Raw genomic sequence first — 16,187 nt, 5'->3', positions numbered from 1 at the left:
GCAGAGGTTTCAATTTAATTGCAGATTTTCCTTACAACAGAGTAAAATGTGTAAAAAAAAAAGCACACAAAATCGATTCTATATATTTTCAAGGATCTACATACTTGCAAGTAAACATATGGAAAATGGATTGAAAAGGCATATATGAAACACAACTAAGAAGATGCTGGCTGGGCGCGGTGGCTCACGCCTGTAATCCCAGCACTTTTAGAGGCTGAGGCAGGCGGATCACGAGGTCAGGAGATCGAGACCATCCTGACTAACATGGTGAAACCCCGTCTCTACTAAAAATACACAAAAAAATTAGCCAGGCATGGTGGCAGGCGCCTGTAGTCCCAGCTACTCGGGAGGCTGAGGTAGGAGAATGGCATCAACCTGGGAGGCAAATCTTTCAGTGAGCCGTGATCGCGCCACTGCACTCCAGCCTGTGCAACAGAGCGAGACTCTGTCTCCAAAAAAAAAAAAAAAAAAAAAAAAGATGCTTATGGGTAAGGAGGGGAGTTCAGGATGAAAGTGGGAAAGATTAAAAAAAACACATTAGGCCAGGCGTGTAGCCCATGTCTGTAATTTCAGCACTTTAGGAGGCCAAGGTGGGAGGATCGCTTGAGCCCAGGAGTTCAAGACCAGCCTAGGTAAAATAGCAAGACTCCATCTCTCTATATAAAAATACACATTAAAAAAAACACATGAAACCAAATGAGTGGTAAAGTGTTTCCTTTGATGACTGTGGGCTGTGAAATAAGGAGTCTGTCAACTCAGTTTGGTTACATTAAAATCTTTTGTGAAAAAACAAAACAAAAGCTAAAGCTATAACAGAATCACAGCATGTTTGCATTTTTGTTTGTTTACAGTTGACCTTGCCATCTTTCAGGGCATAGGTCTTCCTTTATAACACGAATGCAAGGATTGAGTTCCAGCCTGGGAGAGGAACTGGCTTATCCGAAAGTGGCCAGTGAGCAGGGGGTAGGATGGGATTCCACATCCGGCCTTCTGATGCCAAATGTCATGCTTTTTCCATGCAAATTCAAGAGGGGGAAATGATTGAGTCAGGGAGCCCATACAGGAGACAGGCAAGGACGTTTGACTCTAACTGAGATGAACTCAGTAAGACGGCAGGCATGCGCTGGTGAGGGTCTCTAACAACCATGCCGGCAAAGGAAGTGGAAGCAAATGACTGCTTCCCTTCAAGCACCAAAGAGTACTCTGGTCCTTGAAGAGCATCCCCTACCCAGAAAAGCCTGCCTTTGGTTCCCAAAGTAATCACTTCGGATTTTACAAGGTTTTGAAAACTCTCAGTTTACAGGATGCCAAAATGGACCTGTGTTCACTTATGTGACTGCTGTTTAGGCTGAATATTTCAAGTGTTACTGAACTATTTGTAACAATGCAGATTTCTCAGGAATCGATAAAGAAGATTGATAGTAATAAGAGTCATTTTCTTGGCCGGGCTTGGTGGCTCATGCCTGTAATCCCAGCACTTTGGGAGGCCGAGATGGGCGGATTACGAGGTCAGGAGATTGAGACCATCCTGGCTAACACGGTGAAACCCCGTCTCTACTAAAAATACAAAAAATTAGCCAGCCTGGTGGCGGGCGCCTGTAGTCCCAGCTACTCGGGAGGCTGAGGCAGGAGAATGGCGTGAACCCAGGAGGCGGAGCTTGCAGTGAGCCGAGATTGCGCCACTGCACTTCAGCCTGGGCAACAGAGCAAGACTCTGTCTCAAAAAAAAAAAAAAAAAAAAAAGAGTCATTTTCTTAAACACACTGAAGTTTCTAAGAAAAGTATGATAAATTCTGGAAGAGGAAAATAGGAATTTATTCTCTGCATCTGTATCATTTGATGCCTTTAGTGTGATATGTCGCACATAGTGTCCGGTGTACTGATTGCTGTAAATGAAAATTTGTTGCCATAAGGTTTATACTACAGAATAGGGTTTATTTGGTGTAACAAGGCAAATGCTATATTTTTACAAATAGCATTTATTTGACATAACAAAGCAAATACTATATGTTTATTTTTCACTTAATCATATTTGACTTTCATTGACAGCAAAAGAAACAAAAAAACTTGTAAATTTTAACTACTGTGATCTTGGTTTTGGCTGACAGTGTTCAGGTAGACACTGTGAACTCACTATACATTCATTGCCACCTCTTTCTTTCTTCCCTTCTTTTCCTTTTGTTCCTTCCCTTCCCTTCCTTCCTTCCTTCTCTCTCTTTTTCTTTCCCCTTCCTTCCTTCCTTTCTTTCTTTCTTTCTTTCTTTCTTTCTTTCTTTCTTTTCTTTCTTTTTCTTTCTTTCTTTCTTTTTCTTTTTCTTTCTTTCTTTTTTCTTTCTTTCTTTCCTTTCTTTCTTTCTTTCTTTCCTTCTTTCTTTCTTTCTTTCTTTCTTTCTCTTTCTTTTCTTTCTTCTCTCTCTCTCTTTCTTTCTTTTTTTGAGATGGAGTTTTACACTTTTGCCCAGGTTGGAGTGCAGTGGTGTGATCATGGCTTACTGCAGCCTTGACCTCCCAGGGCTCAGGTGATCCTCCCACCTCAGCCTCCTGAGTAGCTGGGACTATGGGCACACAAAAATGCACCTGGTTATTATTATTATTAATGCTTAGAGATGTCAACCTGGTGGTGTTTGCAGGTGAGCTCTTTTCTTGAGGAAATACCACTGTGCCACCCCCCAGGGACCTGAAGGAAATGTCATTTACCTCCTCCCATGCCTCTATCATCCCCCATCCTGCCAGGTCTTCTGCTCTGGTCCGAGGGGAGCAAAGATCCTGTCCCCAGACATGGACTCTCACCTCTCCTTCACCCGGTACATCCTAGCCTCAACTGTTGGGAAGGCTTGAGGATTTTTTGCTCTGAGTCCTGTTAAAATTAATGAAAATGGAGACCAGGCCTGAAGAGTCCCTGAGCAAAAAATAAAAAAACAGGTCTCATAAATGACCTCAACTTTGCTTGATTTGCAAATATCAGTGAAACTTAACATGAGCTATTTCTTGTAAATGTGTATATTAAGGAAAAACAGAACTTAAGCTCAACCAATCAGAAGAAACATATAAATAACTTATATAAATAACTAGGGTCTTTCCAACAGGATAGGCCAAACAGGGGAACTATATAACTGTAACCAATTAGATATTTTCTTCACTTTACTTGTCCTCTTCCCCTGGCATTCCCCCAGTGGAGCTCCTCAACCTCTTCTGTTTGGAGCTGCCTGATTCATGAATTGTTGTTTGCTCAAATAATCTGTTTAAAATTTTATTGTGCCTCAGTTTACCTTTTGACAGTCCAATCTAACGAGTAGAAACATGGCACTAGTGAGTAGGGGGAGCATACATAACCACAGGGGTCCAGCTGGGTCCCCACACACTGAAGGAGCAGATGACACAGGTGCTGGACATCAAAAATTGATGCTTCTGATTCTAGACCTTGGGGTAAGTGAAGGGTGTGGTCTTGGGCCAAGTGCTGGGTCATTTCCACTGGAGCTGGTGGCTGTACAGGCGAGATAGCATTGAGCAGGAGGAAGTGGAGGGCGCTTGCCTGCATGCTGACGTAGGCTGGAGGCAGGGGAGGAAGGGGGTCTTGAGATGAGGTGGGTGAGGGGAAGTACTGCGGTGGCTATAGGAAGCCTGCACGAGGGACTAGGAGTCTAGAGGGAGCTGATGGTGAGTAGAGACGACAGGAGGAGAGGCAGAGAGAGGGATAGAGAGAGGAGACATATGGATAGGGAAAAGGAGAGGCCCTGGGGTGTGTGTGAGACTGTGTGCATGGGCGTGTGTGTGTGTGTGTGTGTGTGTGAAAGTGAATAAAAGACAATGTGAGACTGTGTGAGTGTGAGTGCATGTGCACGCACACCTGTGTGTGAGAGTACAGGAACCCCTCCCTCGACCCAAATTTTATGCCCTGAGTCTTACAATTTGCATTTTTCCTGCTTGACAAAAGTAAGATTTCAAGTGAGCCTGTAAGAGGTTATTTGCAACAGTGAACACAAGTGACTGTTCTGAGCAGCCAGGAGCCTGGGAAAGAGAGAGAGAGAGGAAGGAACAGAAAGAATCTGCAATGAATGAATGAATGAGAGTTTATAAGAACTTCCCTGTGAATGTGTATATGTAAGAAATAGGGTCTGAGATGCTCCATCTCAGCCTGAGAGCCTGCACCCCTGGGTCTCTGAGGCCAGAAGATTCCAGGAAAGTCTATACTTGAGGTTCCAGAAGCCTCACCCCAGCCCCCTTGCTGGATCCTAGGGACCAGTTTCTGGGGAAGGTTGGGGAGGGCAGGGAGCCCTCTGACTGTGAGTCCTCCCTGGCCCGGGGGCCCCAGACTGGGTGGAGCAGCCACACCTGCCTGAAGTTCCGAGGAAAAGGGCGGAAACAGCTGCCAGCACCGCCCTCATAATAGGTTCAATGAATCCCTGCGGTTGGCTGGGGGCAGTGGGTCCCACACTGCCTCACTTCCCTAAATGGGCAGCTTCACTTTTAGAACCCCAGGTCCTTCCCTGGCAGGCCCAGGTGGCACATCCTGTGTTGGGTGGGCCCTCATCTTGGATCTCCAGGCCTGACACTGCCCAGCTGGATGGAACCATGGCCCCAGCCTTCCTGCTGCTGCTGCTGCTGTGGCCACAGGGTTGCGTCTCAGGTGAGGGGAGAAGGGGCTGCCTTGTGGAGGAGGGAGTGGGTACAGAGGCAGGAGCTCAGGGTCTTTTTCTTACCCTCCTTACCAGCAGTTTTCTTGTTTAGTGTTTTGTGGGTTGGGGAAGGAGGAGATTAGGGCTGACTTAGTAGCTCTTTACCCTAATATCAGGCCCCAGGCGAAGCTAACCCAGGCCTCCCAAGCCAAGATAAAGCTCTGGACCCTCTCTGCATTGGCTCCTTTATCTGCTAGGCTTCCTCAGGCTTTAAAGCAGAGCCCTCAATTTCCTCACACAAATAGCTTTCTCTGCTTGGCCTCTGTCAGGAAGCCCTGTTTAGTTATGACAGCAATCATTGCATCATGTGTGCTTTGAACTGAATTTGAACATTTTTCTTGAAATGCTGATGCCACATCCTGTCCCTGCCTCTGTCCTGAAGGGACCAGTGTGTGAATGCCTTTCCCACCTCACAGATACCAATGCTCCTTGAGGGACCTCACCCATTCCTGCCCCTCTTGCTGCCATGGCAACCAAGTTACCACTTCCTGTTCAGTTCTGGGCACGGTGGGGGTTGGCAAAACTCACCACTGCCTGTGAGAGGGGTGGGAGGTGTAGGCACACATGAAGACAGTGCCTTGGAGACCCATCCCAAGGTCACCCAACTCTGCACCTCCCAGAGGGTAGAGAAACAGCTTCCCACTGCCAGGGCAGAAAGGGGTCTCTCTTGTGCTAAGAAATCCTGGGCTCATCCACCAAATAATGAAGTTGGATCATTCTGTTTAGTTTGCAGGGGACAGAGGGATGCTTAGAGAGGGTGCTGCCTCACACAGAGCCTCACCTCTAGTGGCTGCTGGGTGGGACTTGGGACGGATATCCTGGGTTCTGGTGGGACAGATGTCCTGGATTCTGGGCCCTTGACTGTCACAGCTCTGGGTTCCATTGGGGGAACTGGGAGCCCCCGGCATGTGGGAAAAGGAAGCATGAGTTGAGCATGCACTGTGTGCAAAGCACTGACCTGGGGCAGAATTCTCACAGCAACCTGTGAGGGGTGTGGTGCTATTCTCACTTGACTGATAAAGAAACAGAGATATTTCTGTATCAGTCAAGTGTCTGTTTTGATATTTCTGTATCAAACAGGTGACCTGATCACACTGGTAAGTGGTAGAAACAGGGTTTCAACCCTTGTTTATTTTGACTCCAAAATGTGTGCTCTCTGTTCTCTACTATGGGAGTGAGTCTTTTTATGTGTGTTTTTTTGGAAGACTCTGGGGTGAAATTATCAGAAGAGTCAGTGCTGAGCTTAGGGCAGGCAGAGGGGTGGAGGGAGCCCACAGCAGCTTTCTCCCTCTCTCTGTCCCCTGAGTCACCTTGCACACCCCAGTTCTGCTCTCTCTTTACCAGACTGTCGATTATGAAGGCTTGGACCACATCTTACTCCTCAGCATAGAGACAAAGATATTGCAGGTGGAAAGTGAATAATTGTGGAATCCTGTGGTTCACACTCCTTTGGGAGTTTGTTTACATGTATATTTAGACAGGCTTGATCTATGGGTTTTATGTAACTAGAATACTTTAAAACTAAACACCAGCTGGAATGAACTAAGGAGACTTATTATTTAAAGAGGACTACAGTGAACCTATTTGTGAAATAAATAACTATTAATCATTTTTTCAAATACTAGATTGTCTTGTCTACCTAGTTAGTTTGGCACTGAAATTTCACAACTTAATGACCTGTGTTTGTGTCTCTGCATCTGTCTCACTGAGGGCATGACCTGGGTTTTTCCCACAAGAATTCCCTGGGAGGCCGGGTGCAGTGGCTCACGCCTGTAATCCCAGCACTTTGGGAGGCCGAGGCGGGTGGATCACCATGAAGTCAGGAGATTGAGACCATCCTGGCTAACATGGTGAAACCCTGTCTCTACTGAAAATACAAAAAATTAGCCGGACATGGTGGCGGGCACCTGTAGTCCCAGCTACTCGGGAGGCTGAGGCAGGAGAATCGTTTGAACCCAGGAGGCGGAGGTTACAGTGAGCTGAGATGGTGCCACTGCACTCCAGCCTGGGCAACAGAGCGAGACTCCGTCTCAAAAACAAAACAAAACAAAGCAAAACAAAAAAAAATGAATTCCCTGGGAATCCCTGAAGACAGAGCTTGTCACTTTCCCATAAGACTAGAAAATACCATGATGAAAGGGGCTGTGTCTGATAGAGCTCCGAGTGTAAATGCTGCGTTTCCTCCATTAGACTGGGGGCTCACTGAAGGATATACCTGCCTCCTCCATCAGACTGAAAGCTCCCTGAGAGCGGAGGTTGTGTCTCCCCCGTAATACTGGAAGCTAGCTGTTTTCAGGGCCCATTTACCTCCCTTCAGATTGGGGCAAGCTCCCTGAGGGCGGGGCTGTATTTCTCCCTCAATCTGTGGGTGCCGTGACAGCAGGACAATATCCACCCCGCCCTTCACCATGATCTTCAACTTTCATGATGTCTTCTTCCTTTCCTCTTGCCAGACCTTATTCAATAAGTCTTGTCTCCACAGGCCCCTCTGCTGACAGTGTATACACAAAAGTGAGGCTCCTTGAAGGGGGGACCCTGTCTGTGCAGTGCTCCTATAAGGGCTACAAAAACCGCGTGGAGGGCAAGGTTTGGTGCAAAATCAGGAAGAAGAAGTGTGAGCCTGGCTTTGCCCGAGTCTGGGTGAAGGGGCCCCGCTACTTGCTGCAGGACGATGCCCAGGCCAAGGTGGTCAACATCACCATGGTAGCCCTCAAGCTCCAGGACTCAGGCAAATACTGGTGCATGCGCAACACCTCTGGGATCCTGTACCCCTTGATGGGCATCCAGCTGGATGTGTCTCCAGGTGAGCGGGCTGCAGGGGCACTGGGACGGGTGGAGGGAGTCCTCCCTGCCTCACACTCCACTAACATCAGAGATAATAAGGATGATAATCCATCAATGGTCATGTTGCACTGTAGTGTTTTCAAAGTGCCTTTATGGCACTATTCATGACACTATTGTCACCATTTTACAGATGAAGATAATGAGACCTGAAAACCCAGTGTGACTTTGAGCTTGTCCGGGGTCCCAGAGCTAGCAGGTGGCTGAGATGAAGTTCAAACTTGGCACTGTCTGTGCTGTGTTTTATTCACTCATTGCTTCAACATAATTCATTGAGCCCCTATTATGGGGCAGGCACTATTCTAGGCTCTAAGGAGACAGTGAGCAAAAACACTCACAATCCTGCACTATGGGAGGTGACAGGCACACATTATCCAGACAAATAATTGCAGAAAACAAGAGGTGTTCATAAGAAACTAGGAACTGTTTCAAATAATTGCAAATAACTAGAGGTGTTCATGAACTAGTAAGTGACTCAGTGGTGGGGGAGCTACTGAAGTACTGGGGGTCAGAGAACACCTCCCTTAGCAGACAACACCAAGCAGAGCCCTGAATGGTGAGCATTCTCCAGCCCTGTTGAAATCTGGGTGCTTTGAAGGGCACTTTGTCGCAAGAGCTGAATGTGCAAAGGTCCTGAGGTCAGAAGGAGCTTGGCTTGTATAAGGCTTATTTAGTCACTCTATATGGAGTATGAGGCAATGAATGAGGAGGTTGGAGAGTCAAGCAGCCCTGAAGACCATAAGTTGGAATTTGGGTATAACAGGAAGCTACTAGAGAGCTGAGAGAGCTGTGTCATGACTTGTTTTTAAGAATGTAGTGGTCACTTGTTGAGGATGGATTGTGAATGGTATGAAAAGGGGTAGAGAGGCCATTGTGGGCATCTGGCTGGAAATAACAGTGGCCTGGAGTACAATGTAGGCACTTGTGGCAGAGAGACATGAATGGGCTCAAATCTATGTTTTTCAGACTTTCTGTTCAGCTCGTATGTTTTGAAGGTAGGATAGGATTTGCTCAGTTGAGAGGTGAGTCAAAAGGAGGAATCGTGGATGATCCAAGGTTTTCTATTTGATCAGCACGTGGATGATGGTACCATTGATAGCGTAGGGTAAATCTGAAAAAGGAGCTAATTTGGAGGAGAAAAATCAAGAGCTCTCTTTTGTCATGTTAAGTTTAAGATACTTCCTAGAACCCCAAGTGGGGAAACGCAGCCAGCAGTGATATACCTGCCTGGAGCTAGGGTGAGAGGTCAGAGCTGGGGTATGTATTTGAAATATCTCTATAAAGATAGTGTTTAAAGTCCAGGGAATTAGAGAAATCTATAGACACAAAAAGTAGATTAGTGGTTGCTTAGGGCTGGGGGAAGGAAAAGGGGATAGAGAGTCATAGATAAACAGTAAGGGGTTTCTTTTGGAGATGATGAAGATGTTCTGAAACTCACTGTGAGATGGTTGCATAACTTTGTAAGCATAATAAAGAACCACTGAGCTTTATACTATAAATGGGATGTGAGTTATATCTCAATAAAGTTGTTAAAAATATCAAGATCTAAAAGCTCTCCCTTGAGTGTAGGCAAAAAAGAGTGGAGCACCAAGCCGTGGGGTCCTTCCACGTTTATTAGATAGAAAAGGGTAAGGAGTCAGCTAAAGAGCCCAAAAAAGGCAGCCAGTTATTATGCAATTTACTATCCACCCTTCCTCATTCGCCTAACCCAGTTGCATCTCCATCTTCCACGGGGTCTGAACTAGGGAAAATGCTGTTGCTAAAATGTGGAGCCAAATCTCATTCCTCCCCTCTCCAGTTCCAAGTGAGACCCAGGGAAGTTGAAACTGGTTCACTGAAGTCTTAATATGTAGGGATAGAAACATTAAACATTATATGCTTTTATTTTTTCTCATCATTTCCTCCGATCATGTTATGTCACATCTCGCTTTCCACCTCTTAAGGACAATTTGTGAAGATTTCAACTTTGCAGACATTTTCTGTTATTAGGAAATAAAAAAAATCCTTATTCCAACTACAAACTCTAGTCATCTAGCAGTATAGGATATTCCACTGTCCCCTGAAGACCAGGTTGTATGGTCCAAGGCACCTAAAGTGGAGAAGGAAGGTTGCTGGCTGCCCAGCTCCCCATCCTGCTTCTTGGGCTGTGAAGAAGGTGGGGTTCCTCTTGGTTACCTCTTCTTGGCCCTCTTAGTGTGTTGATGCAGGAATGAGGGAGGGGGAGATGGTTATGTGGCTTAACTGAGTGTTGTAGGAATGCTCTCTCTGTTGAATGTCATTGCTTGTCTGCCAGTCCTTTGAGATCCTCTTTGAGTGTCCACATACTCTCCCAAGGCACTGATGTGTGAGTTCTTTGAAGAGTTCTTTGGGGGCGTCCCCACTGCTGAGTATGATGATGTGGGAGCTCTGACTCTAGGTGAGCCTCTTGCTCTATCCCCATCCTCACCAATGCTGCTTGTTCTGGGTCCCCTTCCCCAGAAAAATGGCTCAAGCTCAGCCACCTTCCATGATGATTATTTGGCCCTTAGGAAATTGCCCTTTCCATGCATAGTAGTGGGATGTAGCAGCCTCTGTCTCTAATTTTCTCATTCCATGCTGAGATAAAACCAACACTCACTGCTAGGTTGATGCCTCACAGCTCCTCCACCTCCCTCCTCATCCATTATCCAAAACCCAGGCTTCTTCTAGAAAATGGGATGGAAAAGGGCTAAGTTGATGGGTGAGTGTAGCAGGACCAGTTTTATATCTCTTAGTGAGCCCCCAAGGAAAGTGTCTAACCCCAACTGACTGCAGCTTTCTTTGGAATTTGAGGCCCTTGATGCCTCCTTGTCCTCATCTCTGGACCCTACTTGTCAATTATGGAATAGCTGGAGAAGTTCCTGTTCGACATTATTTTATGGAAATCTTCTTGGCCCGTAAGAACAAAGAGGGCCTTGAAAGTGAAAAGAGAGAGATGGGGATGGAGAGAGAACAGGTGGCCTGACATGGGAGGGAAAAAGAAATTGTGGTAGTCTCTCCCTTCTTCAGTATGCCTACTTCCTTCCTCCTGATATCACTTTCTGAACAAATACACATCTGATCACTCAGCAGCCAGAATCCTAGGCCCAAGGTCAAGGAGAAGAGAAGAGGACAGGCCCCCATCCAGGCTTCCGGGCAACTGTGTGGGTTGCCAGGATCTGCTCCCAGCACTGAGGCCCCCAAGTCAGTCTAACGTTCCTCCCTCTCTGTCTTTCAGCTCCCCAAACTGAGAGGACCACTCCTTTCACACATCTGGCCAACATCCTCAAGAGTGGAACTGTCGCAACTGGCCAAGCCCCTACCTCAGGCCCTGATGCCCCTTTTACCACTGGTGTGACGGTGTTCACCCCAGGACTCATCACCTTGCCTGGACTCTTGGCCTCCACCAGACCTGCCTCCAAGACAGGCTACAGCTTCACTGCTACCAGCACCACCAGCCAGGGACCCAGGAGGACCACGGGGTCCCAGACAGTGACCGCGTCTCCCAGCAATGCCAGGGACTCCTCTGCTGGCCCAACATCCATCTCCACTAAGTCTGGGCACCTCAGCACCAGATCGCCCACCACAGGGCTCTGCCTCACCAGCAGATCTCTCCTCAACAGACTACCCTCCATACCCTCCATCAGGTACCTGTGGGGCCTGGGGTTGAGTGGCACCAGCACTTAGTGCCCAAACAGACCTGGAGGTGCAAGTCTCATATCTGACCTTCCCCTTTTGCTCCCCAGGAACACAATGTGGCCTGCTTCTGAATGGGAGGTTGGGGACTGGAAGTGACATAAAGGATGGCAATGGAGAGGAGGAGCAGGAAAGACGAGGGACAGGGGAAAGGAGGGTGGGGACAGGAGGGACAGGGGAAAGAAGGGTGGGGACAGGAGGGACAGGGGAAAGGAGGGTGGGGACAGGAGGGATGGGGAAAGGAGGGTGGGGGGAAGAGGATCAGGGAGGAGGAAGGTCGGGGAAAGGAGGATCAGGGAGGAGGAGGGTCAGTGGGGAGCAGAGTTGGGGGGAGGAAGGTGGGGGAAGTGTCAGCAGAGAGGAGGGTCTGGGGATAATGGTGGGAGGAGATGAGGGTTGCAGGGATGAGGGCAGGGGACCATGAGAGTCGGGGGCATTAGGGTCAAGGGGATGAGGATGGGGGGAAGTGAAGGTTGTGGGGGAGGAGAGTCAGAGAAGGTCAGTGGGAGGAGTATCAGGGGAGAGGGGGGCTGCAGAGATGAGGGTAGGGGGTGATGAGAGTTGATAGAATTAGGGCCGGGGGGATGAGAGTCAGAGATGGGCATGTCAGGGGATGGGTGGCCTGAAGAGTCTGTGGATGGAGAGGAGAGGGTGAGGATGGGGCAGGGATGCGCCTCATGGAGTAGGAAGTGGAAAATGGGGGATGCTTTAATTTGGGTTCCTCTAGAGAGCTGACTCTGAGTCAGGGATTTGCATCTTATATGGAACACTGGATAAAAGGTGGGGGAGTGGGACAGGGCAGGGAAGGCCTCTAATAAAGAGTACTTAACCAAGCAGCTACTGTGCACAACAAGAGCCTAATCCCAACGGGGAGAGTCAGATCTAGTGTCAAACACACATCTGAAGGGCAAAGGAGCCCCCGTAGTTACACACCAACTCCAATTGGTCATCGGTAGAGGGCTGCCTGCTGTGTGTGGCATAGAGGGCTCTAGTGACAAGAGAAAGGCCTCAGCCTCCCACCCACAGAAAAGGAGGTGCTGATGATGTGTGTATGTGGAAATGACACAGGCAAGGGGACACAGGCAGGGGCCCGACAGCATCTGCTACAGAGGATAGAGTGGGGAAGAGGCATCCTCAGGCCCCTTGAGGAGAGCAAGCATCTTGATCTCTTTAGCCACAAATGGGAGTCTTCTAGAATCCTCGGCCTCACTGATGAACAGATTTGGGGGCATAATGGAGGAGAGGTACCAAAGTAGAGAGATGTTCCCCTCTACCTGGGGACGTCCTCCTCTTAACTCCGGATGTCACACTTGCTTCTGTGGCTGGGTCTGTAAGGAAGAGGGTGGCCGTCTACCCTGGGAAGGGCGTGCTCTCAGGGTTTCTGCTGCTGGTCCGATCCCAACGTGGGTTAGGATAGGGGACCTTGGTGCTCACCCGCTTCCGCCCTGTCCCTTCTTCTCAGGCACCAGGGTGTTTACTCCACTGTGCCTGTGGTGGTGGTGCTGACCTTCCTCCTGGTGCTAATGCTGATCATGGTCTATGGGTTTTGGAAGAAGAGACACATGGCAAGTGAGTAGAGTCCACCTCCCAGCCTCCTGAGGGCAGAGCTCTGGGTAACTGCGCTAAGGGTTATAACCTCCAGTCCCCACGTGGTGTGGCCCTTGGCCTGTGTGCAGTCAAAAGGACTGTGAGGCTTCCACCTGGGGAGGAGGGCGGCCAGGCGGAGACCACCCAGCACAACCCTAAGGGGATGACCTGGAAGGAACCAGAGGCAGAGCCAGAAAGGGACTGGGGCTGGTGGAGGAGCATCAGGGCACCGTGGGCAGGGCAGGACACTTCCTCAGCTCTCCCTGTTTTTTGCAGGCTACAGCATGTGCAGCGATCCTTCTAGACGTGACCCACCTGGAAGACCAGAGCCCTATGTGGAAGTCTGCTTGATCTGAGGCCACTTAAGCATGGGGTGGGGAGCTTCTCCCAGAGTGGCCCCAGGGGGTTAGAGGAGGGGTGAAGTTTGGGGCCAGTCTCGATCGTATGAAGCTGGAGGACTTGTGCAGTGCTGGACTCACCCAGGACTTCCCAAAACCAGAGGCTGCCATCCTGAGCAGCCCCACAGCCCAGTGTTCTCCTGGGGGGCAGGAACCTGGGGAGGGGCCCAGAGCAAAGGGCATCAGGCAGAAAGTCCCAAGGAAATGTGACCAGTGGTTTCTGCTCGGAGCTGCAGACCCCAGGGCTCTTGGTGGAGGCAGGGGAACCCTGAGAGTGCTGTTTACAGAGAACCTCAGCTCCCGTCTGCCCTCCCCACCAGGGCCACTGTGTCCTCTGCTTCCCTCCGCTCTGCTTCAGCTTCCCCTAAGGTTAGGGAAGAAAGAGTCAGGCTCACGAGTGCCAGAGGCGGTGATGTCCCATTCTGGAGGGGAGGAAACAGTGACTAAGAGCTGGGGACCCACAGAGGGGTTGGCAGCTTCTCTTGTCGGGCCAGGTGTCCTTTGCTGGGCCTCTGGATATCCCTGCCCTGACTGGGGCTGCTCCTCCCTCCTGTCCTGGGACCCCACAGAGCCCACGCTCTCACTGCTGCCACCTGCTGGCCACTGCCTCCTTAGAACGCTGTGACCAGGCTGCTAAGACCCTCCGGGCTGCAGGGTCAGCCTCTCCCAAGACTGAAGTGCAGAGGCTGGACTTGGGGCTGTCTCCCCCAGCTTCTACACCTGGGCTCCAAGTCTGAGTTCCCACAGGGGACCCAGTGGCCTCCAACAAGTCCATACCCTGGGGTGGCTGAGACCTTGGCTCTGTATGGAGGGTGCTCACCCCACAGACACTGGTGGGGAGACCATGGCTCAGAGGAAAGGTGGAGCACCCCTGCTCCTACCCATCAGGATAGAGAGAGAAGAAACACTTGGGACACAGTGAAGACAGCAACTTGGAACTGACCACGGCCTGGAGGACTGGCCCAGGCAGGGGGACAGGGAAAATGGAGCCCAAGTAGCCTCTGGCCTGGGACCCAATGCCCCGAGGAATCTACCTCCCACCCACTGGCTCAGGGCTCAGACTCAGCCTCTATTGTCCAGAGCACTGGCTTGGGGTCCAGCAATGAAGGCTGGAGAATGCAGCCTGGATTCCCCTACACACACACACACACGCACACACACACACTCGGGAGTCTTCTGACCTGGAGTGACTGGAATAGCACCTGGGGATAAATGTGACAACTGTGCATTCAACCCTGGGTCAGGGACATTCCAATGGCCAGGAGAGTGACACAGCCAGGACCTTGGTGGACAGCCAGATGGGCCACTTCAGGGTGGATGTGGGGAGAGTGGAAGAGGCAGGGAGTAATCCTGGGGAACAGCAGGGAGGAGGCACTTCTTCCCTATGTCCAGGAGAGGGCAATAGAGGGAAGACTGAGGCTGAAGAACCGACGGCTCTGGTCCCAGGACAGACAGACAGACAGACAGACAGACAGACAGACACACACACACACACACACACACACACACACACACACACACCCATCTCTGTCTAGCAAGCAGCCTCCTAAGATAGCTGTTCTCCCTATCATGATGGTGTAGCCACCATCCTGTTGTATACTAGGAGAGAGCTTAACCCACCTGGGAGAAAATAGCTCCCCAAGAGCTGGCACCAGCACCACTGATGGCCCTGCTTCCTCTGAGAGTGAGATGCCCAGGAGGAGGAGACCTAGGGAAGAAGTCAGGGACAGGGACCAGGATACCACTCTGTCACTGTGTGACCCTCAGCAAGTCACTAACCCTTGGCCTCATTTTTCCTGTCTTGTGAAAGAGGACAATAATTCCTACTTCTCAAGATTGTTTTCAAGATAGAATAACATTAGCATTGTACAATGATGCAAATGCCTCATTACCATTGTTCCTTAAGTTGTTGTCCAGCTCTAATGTTGTTTCCAACATTACATTTAAGACCTTTGGATTCTATTTCTTGGTTTTGTCATATCTCTTCCCAAGTGTCATCACTATAGGGATGTTGAGGGCCCCCTGATGACAGTCCCTTTGGTGAGGTCCTCTTTTGAGGAGGGGAGGGTACAGGGTGGACTCATCTCAGTGTGAACTCATCTCATTGTGAACTTGGCAAGTCACTGTCCCTCTCTGATCCTGTTCCCTCATCTGGAAAAGGAGTGAGAGAGGAGAAAGGAAGAAACCAGTCAGGCAGGCAATTAGGGTGCGTTCTTGGTTGAATTCTTTTAAACAAAAGAACAGCCTGAAAAATCAAGCAGCAGGCACAGATATGGGAACTTGCACAGGGGGGCTTGCCTAAGACATGCCCACAGTCTCATAGATAAGACAGACTACACAGGTGACTTGCCCAAACATGCCCGCAATGGAAAATTTCATCCCCTGACATGTGCAGTAGGGGAACAAAGCAATATGGAGTAACTCAAGCCTAGGGCCCACATGTGCATTAGAAGGACGGGGGGAGCTACCAGAAATTCATGCCTTATGCAAATGAGTTGCCCAGTCCTCATCGGTTTCTTATAAAAGCCTTTACATTCAACTGTAAAAATGGCAACCCTCTTTCAGGCCCCCTCTCCACAGCAGAGAGCTTTCTTCTCTCACTCATTAAACTTTCACTCCAACCTCATCCTTGGTGTCCACACTCCTTAATTTTCATGGTTGTGAGACAAAGAACTCCAGTGATACCTCAAACAATGAGAGACTGCTACATTGTGGTGCATTGGTGAGACTGTAACAGGAGGGTGGAGAGGAGCTCTGAAGCCTCTTCTCACTTCCTTGGGTATGTGTGTCAGAGGTGTTTAAACCAGAGTGACTCCATCTTGTATAGAGGCTGGGTAAAATAAGGCTGAGACCTACTGGGTTGCCTTCCCAGATGTTAGGCATTCTAAGTCACAGGGTGAGATACGTTGACACAAGATACAGGTTATGAAGATCTTGCTGATAAAACAGTTTGCAGTGAAGAAATCAGCTAAAACCCACCAAAACCAAGATG

At 49.3% G+C, this 16,187-nt stretch overlaps 1 protein-coding gene across 1 annotated transcript; it reads left to right on the top strand.

Moving 5' to 3' along the window:
- Positions 1-4,413: 4,413 nt before the first annotated feature.
- Positions 4,414-15,918, top strand: TREML2 (triggering receptor expressed on myeloid cells like 2). The gene is made up of 5 exons (XM_054493242.2): positions 4,414-4,627; positions 7,159-7,479; positions 10,753-11,161; positions 12,673-12,779; positions 13,074-15,918. Exons 1-5 carry the CDS (start codon positions 4,573-4,575, stop codon positions 13,151-13,153), a joined length of 972 nt encoding a protein of 323 aa, XP_054349217.1. The 5' UTR covers positions 4,414-4,572; the 3' UTR covers positions 13,154-15,918.
- The last annotated feature ends 269 nt before the right edge of the window (positions 15,919-16,187 follow it).

Source organism: Pongo pygmaeus, chromosome 5 (assembly GCF_028885625.2).
Source record: "Pongo pygmaeus isolate AG05252 chromosome 5, NHGRI_mPonPyg2-v2.0_pri, whole genome shotgun sequence".
NCBI lineage: Eukaryota > Metazoa > Chordata > Mammalia > Primates > Hominidae > Pongo > Pongo pygmaeus.
The sequence above is the reverse complement of the archived record's forward strand: the minus strand, read 5'-3'. Positions and strand labels throughout refer to the sequence as shown.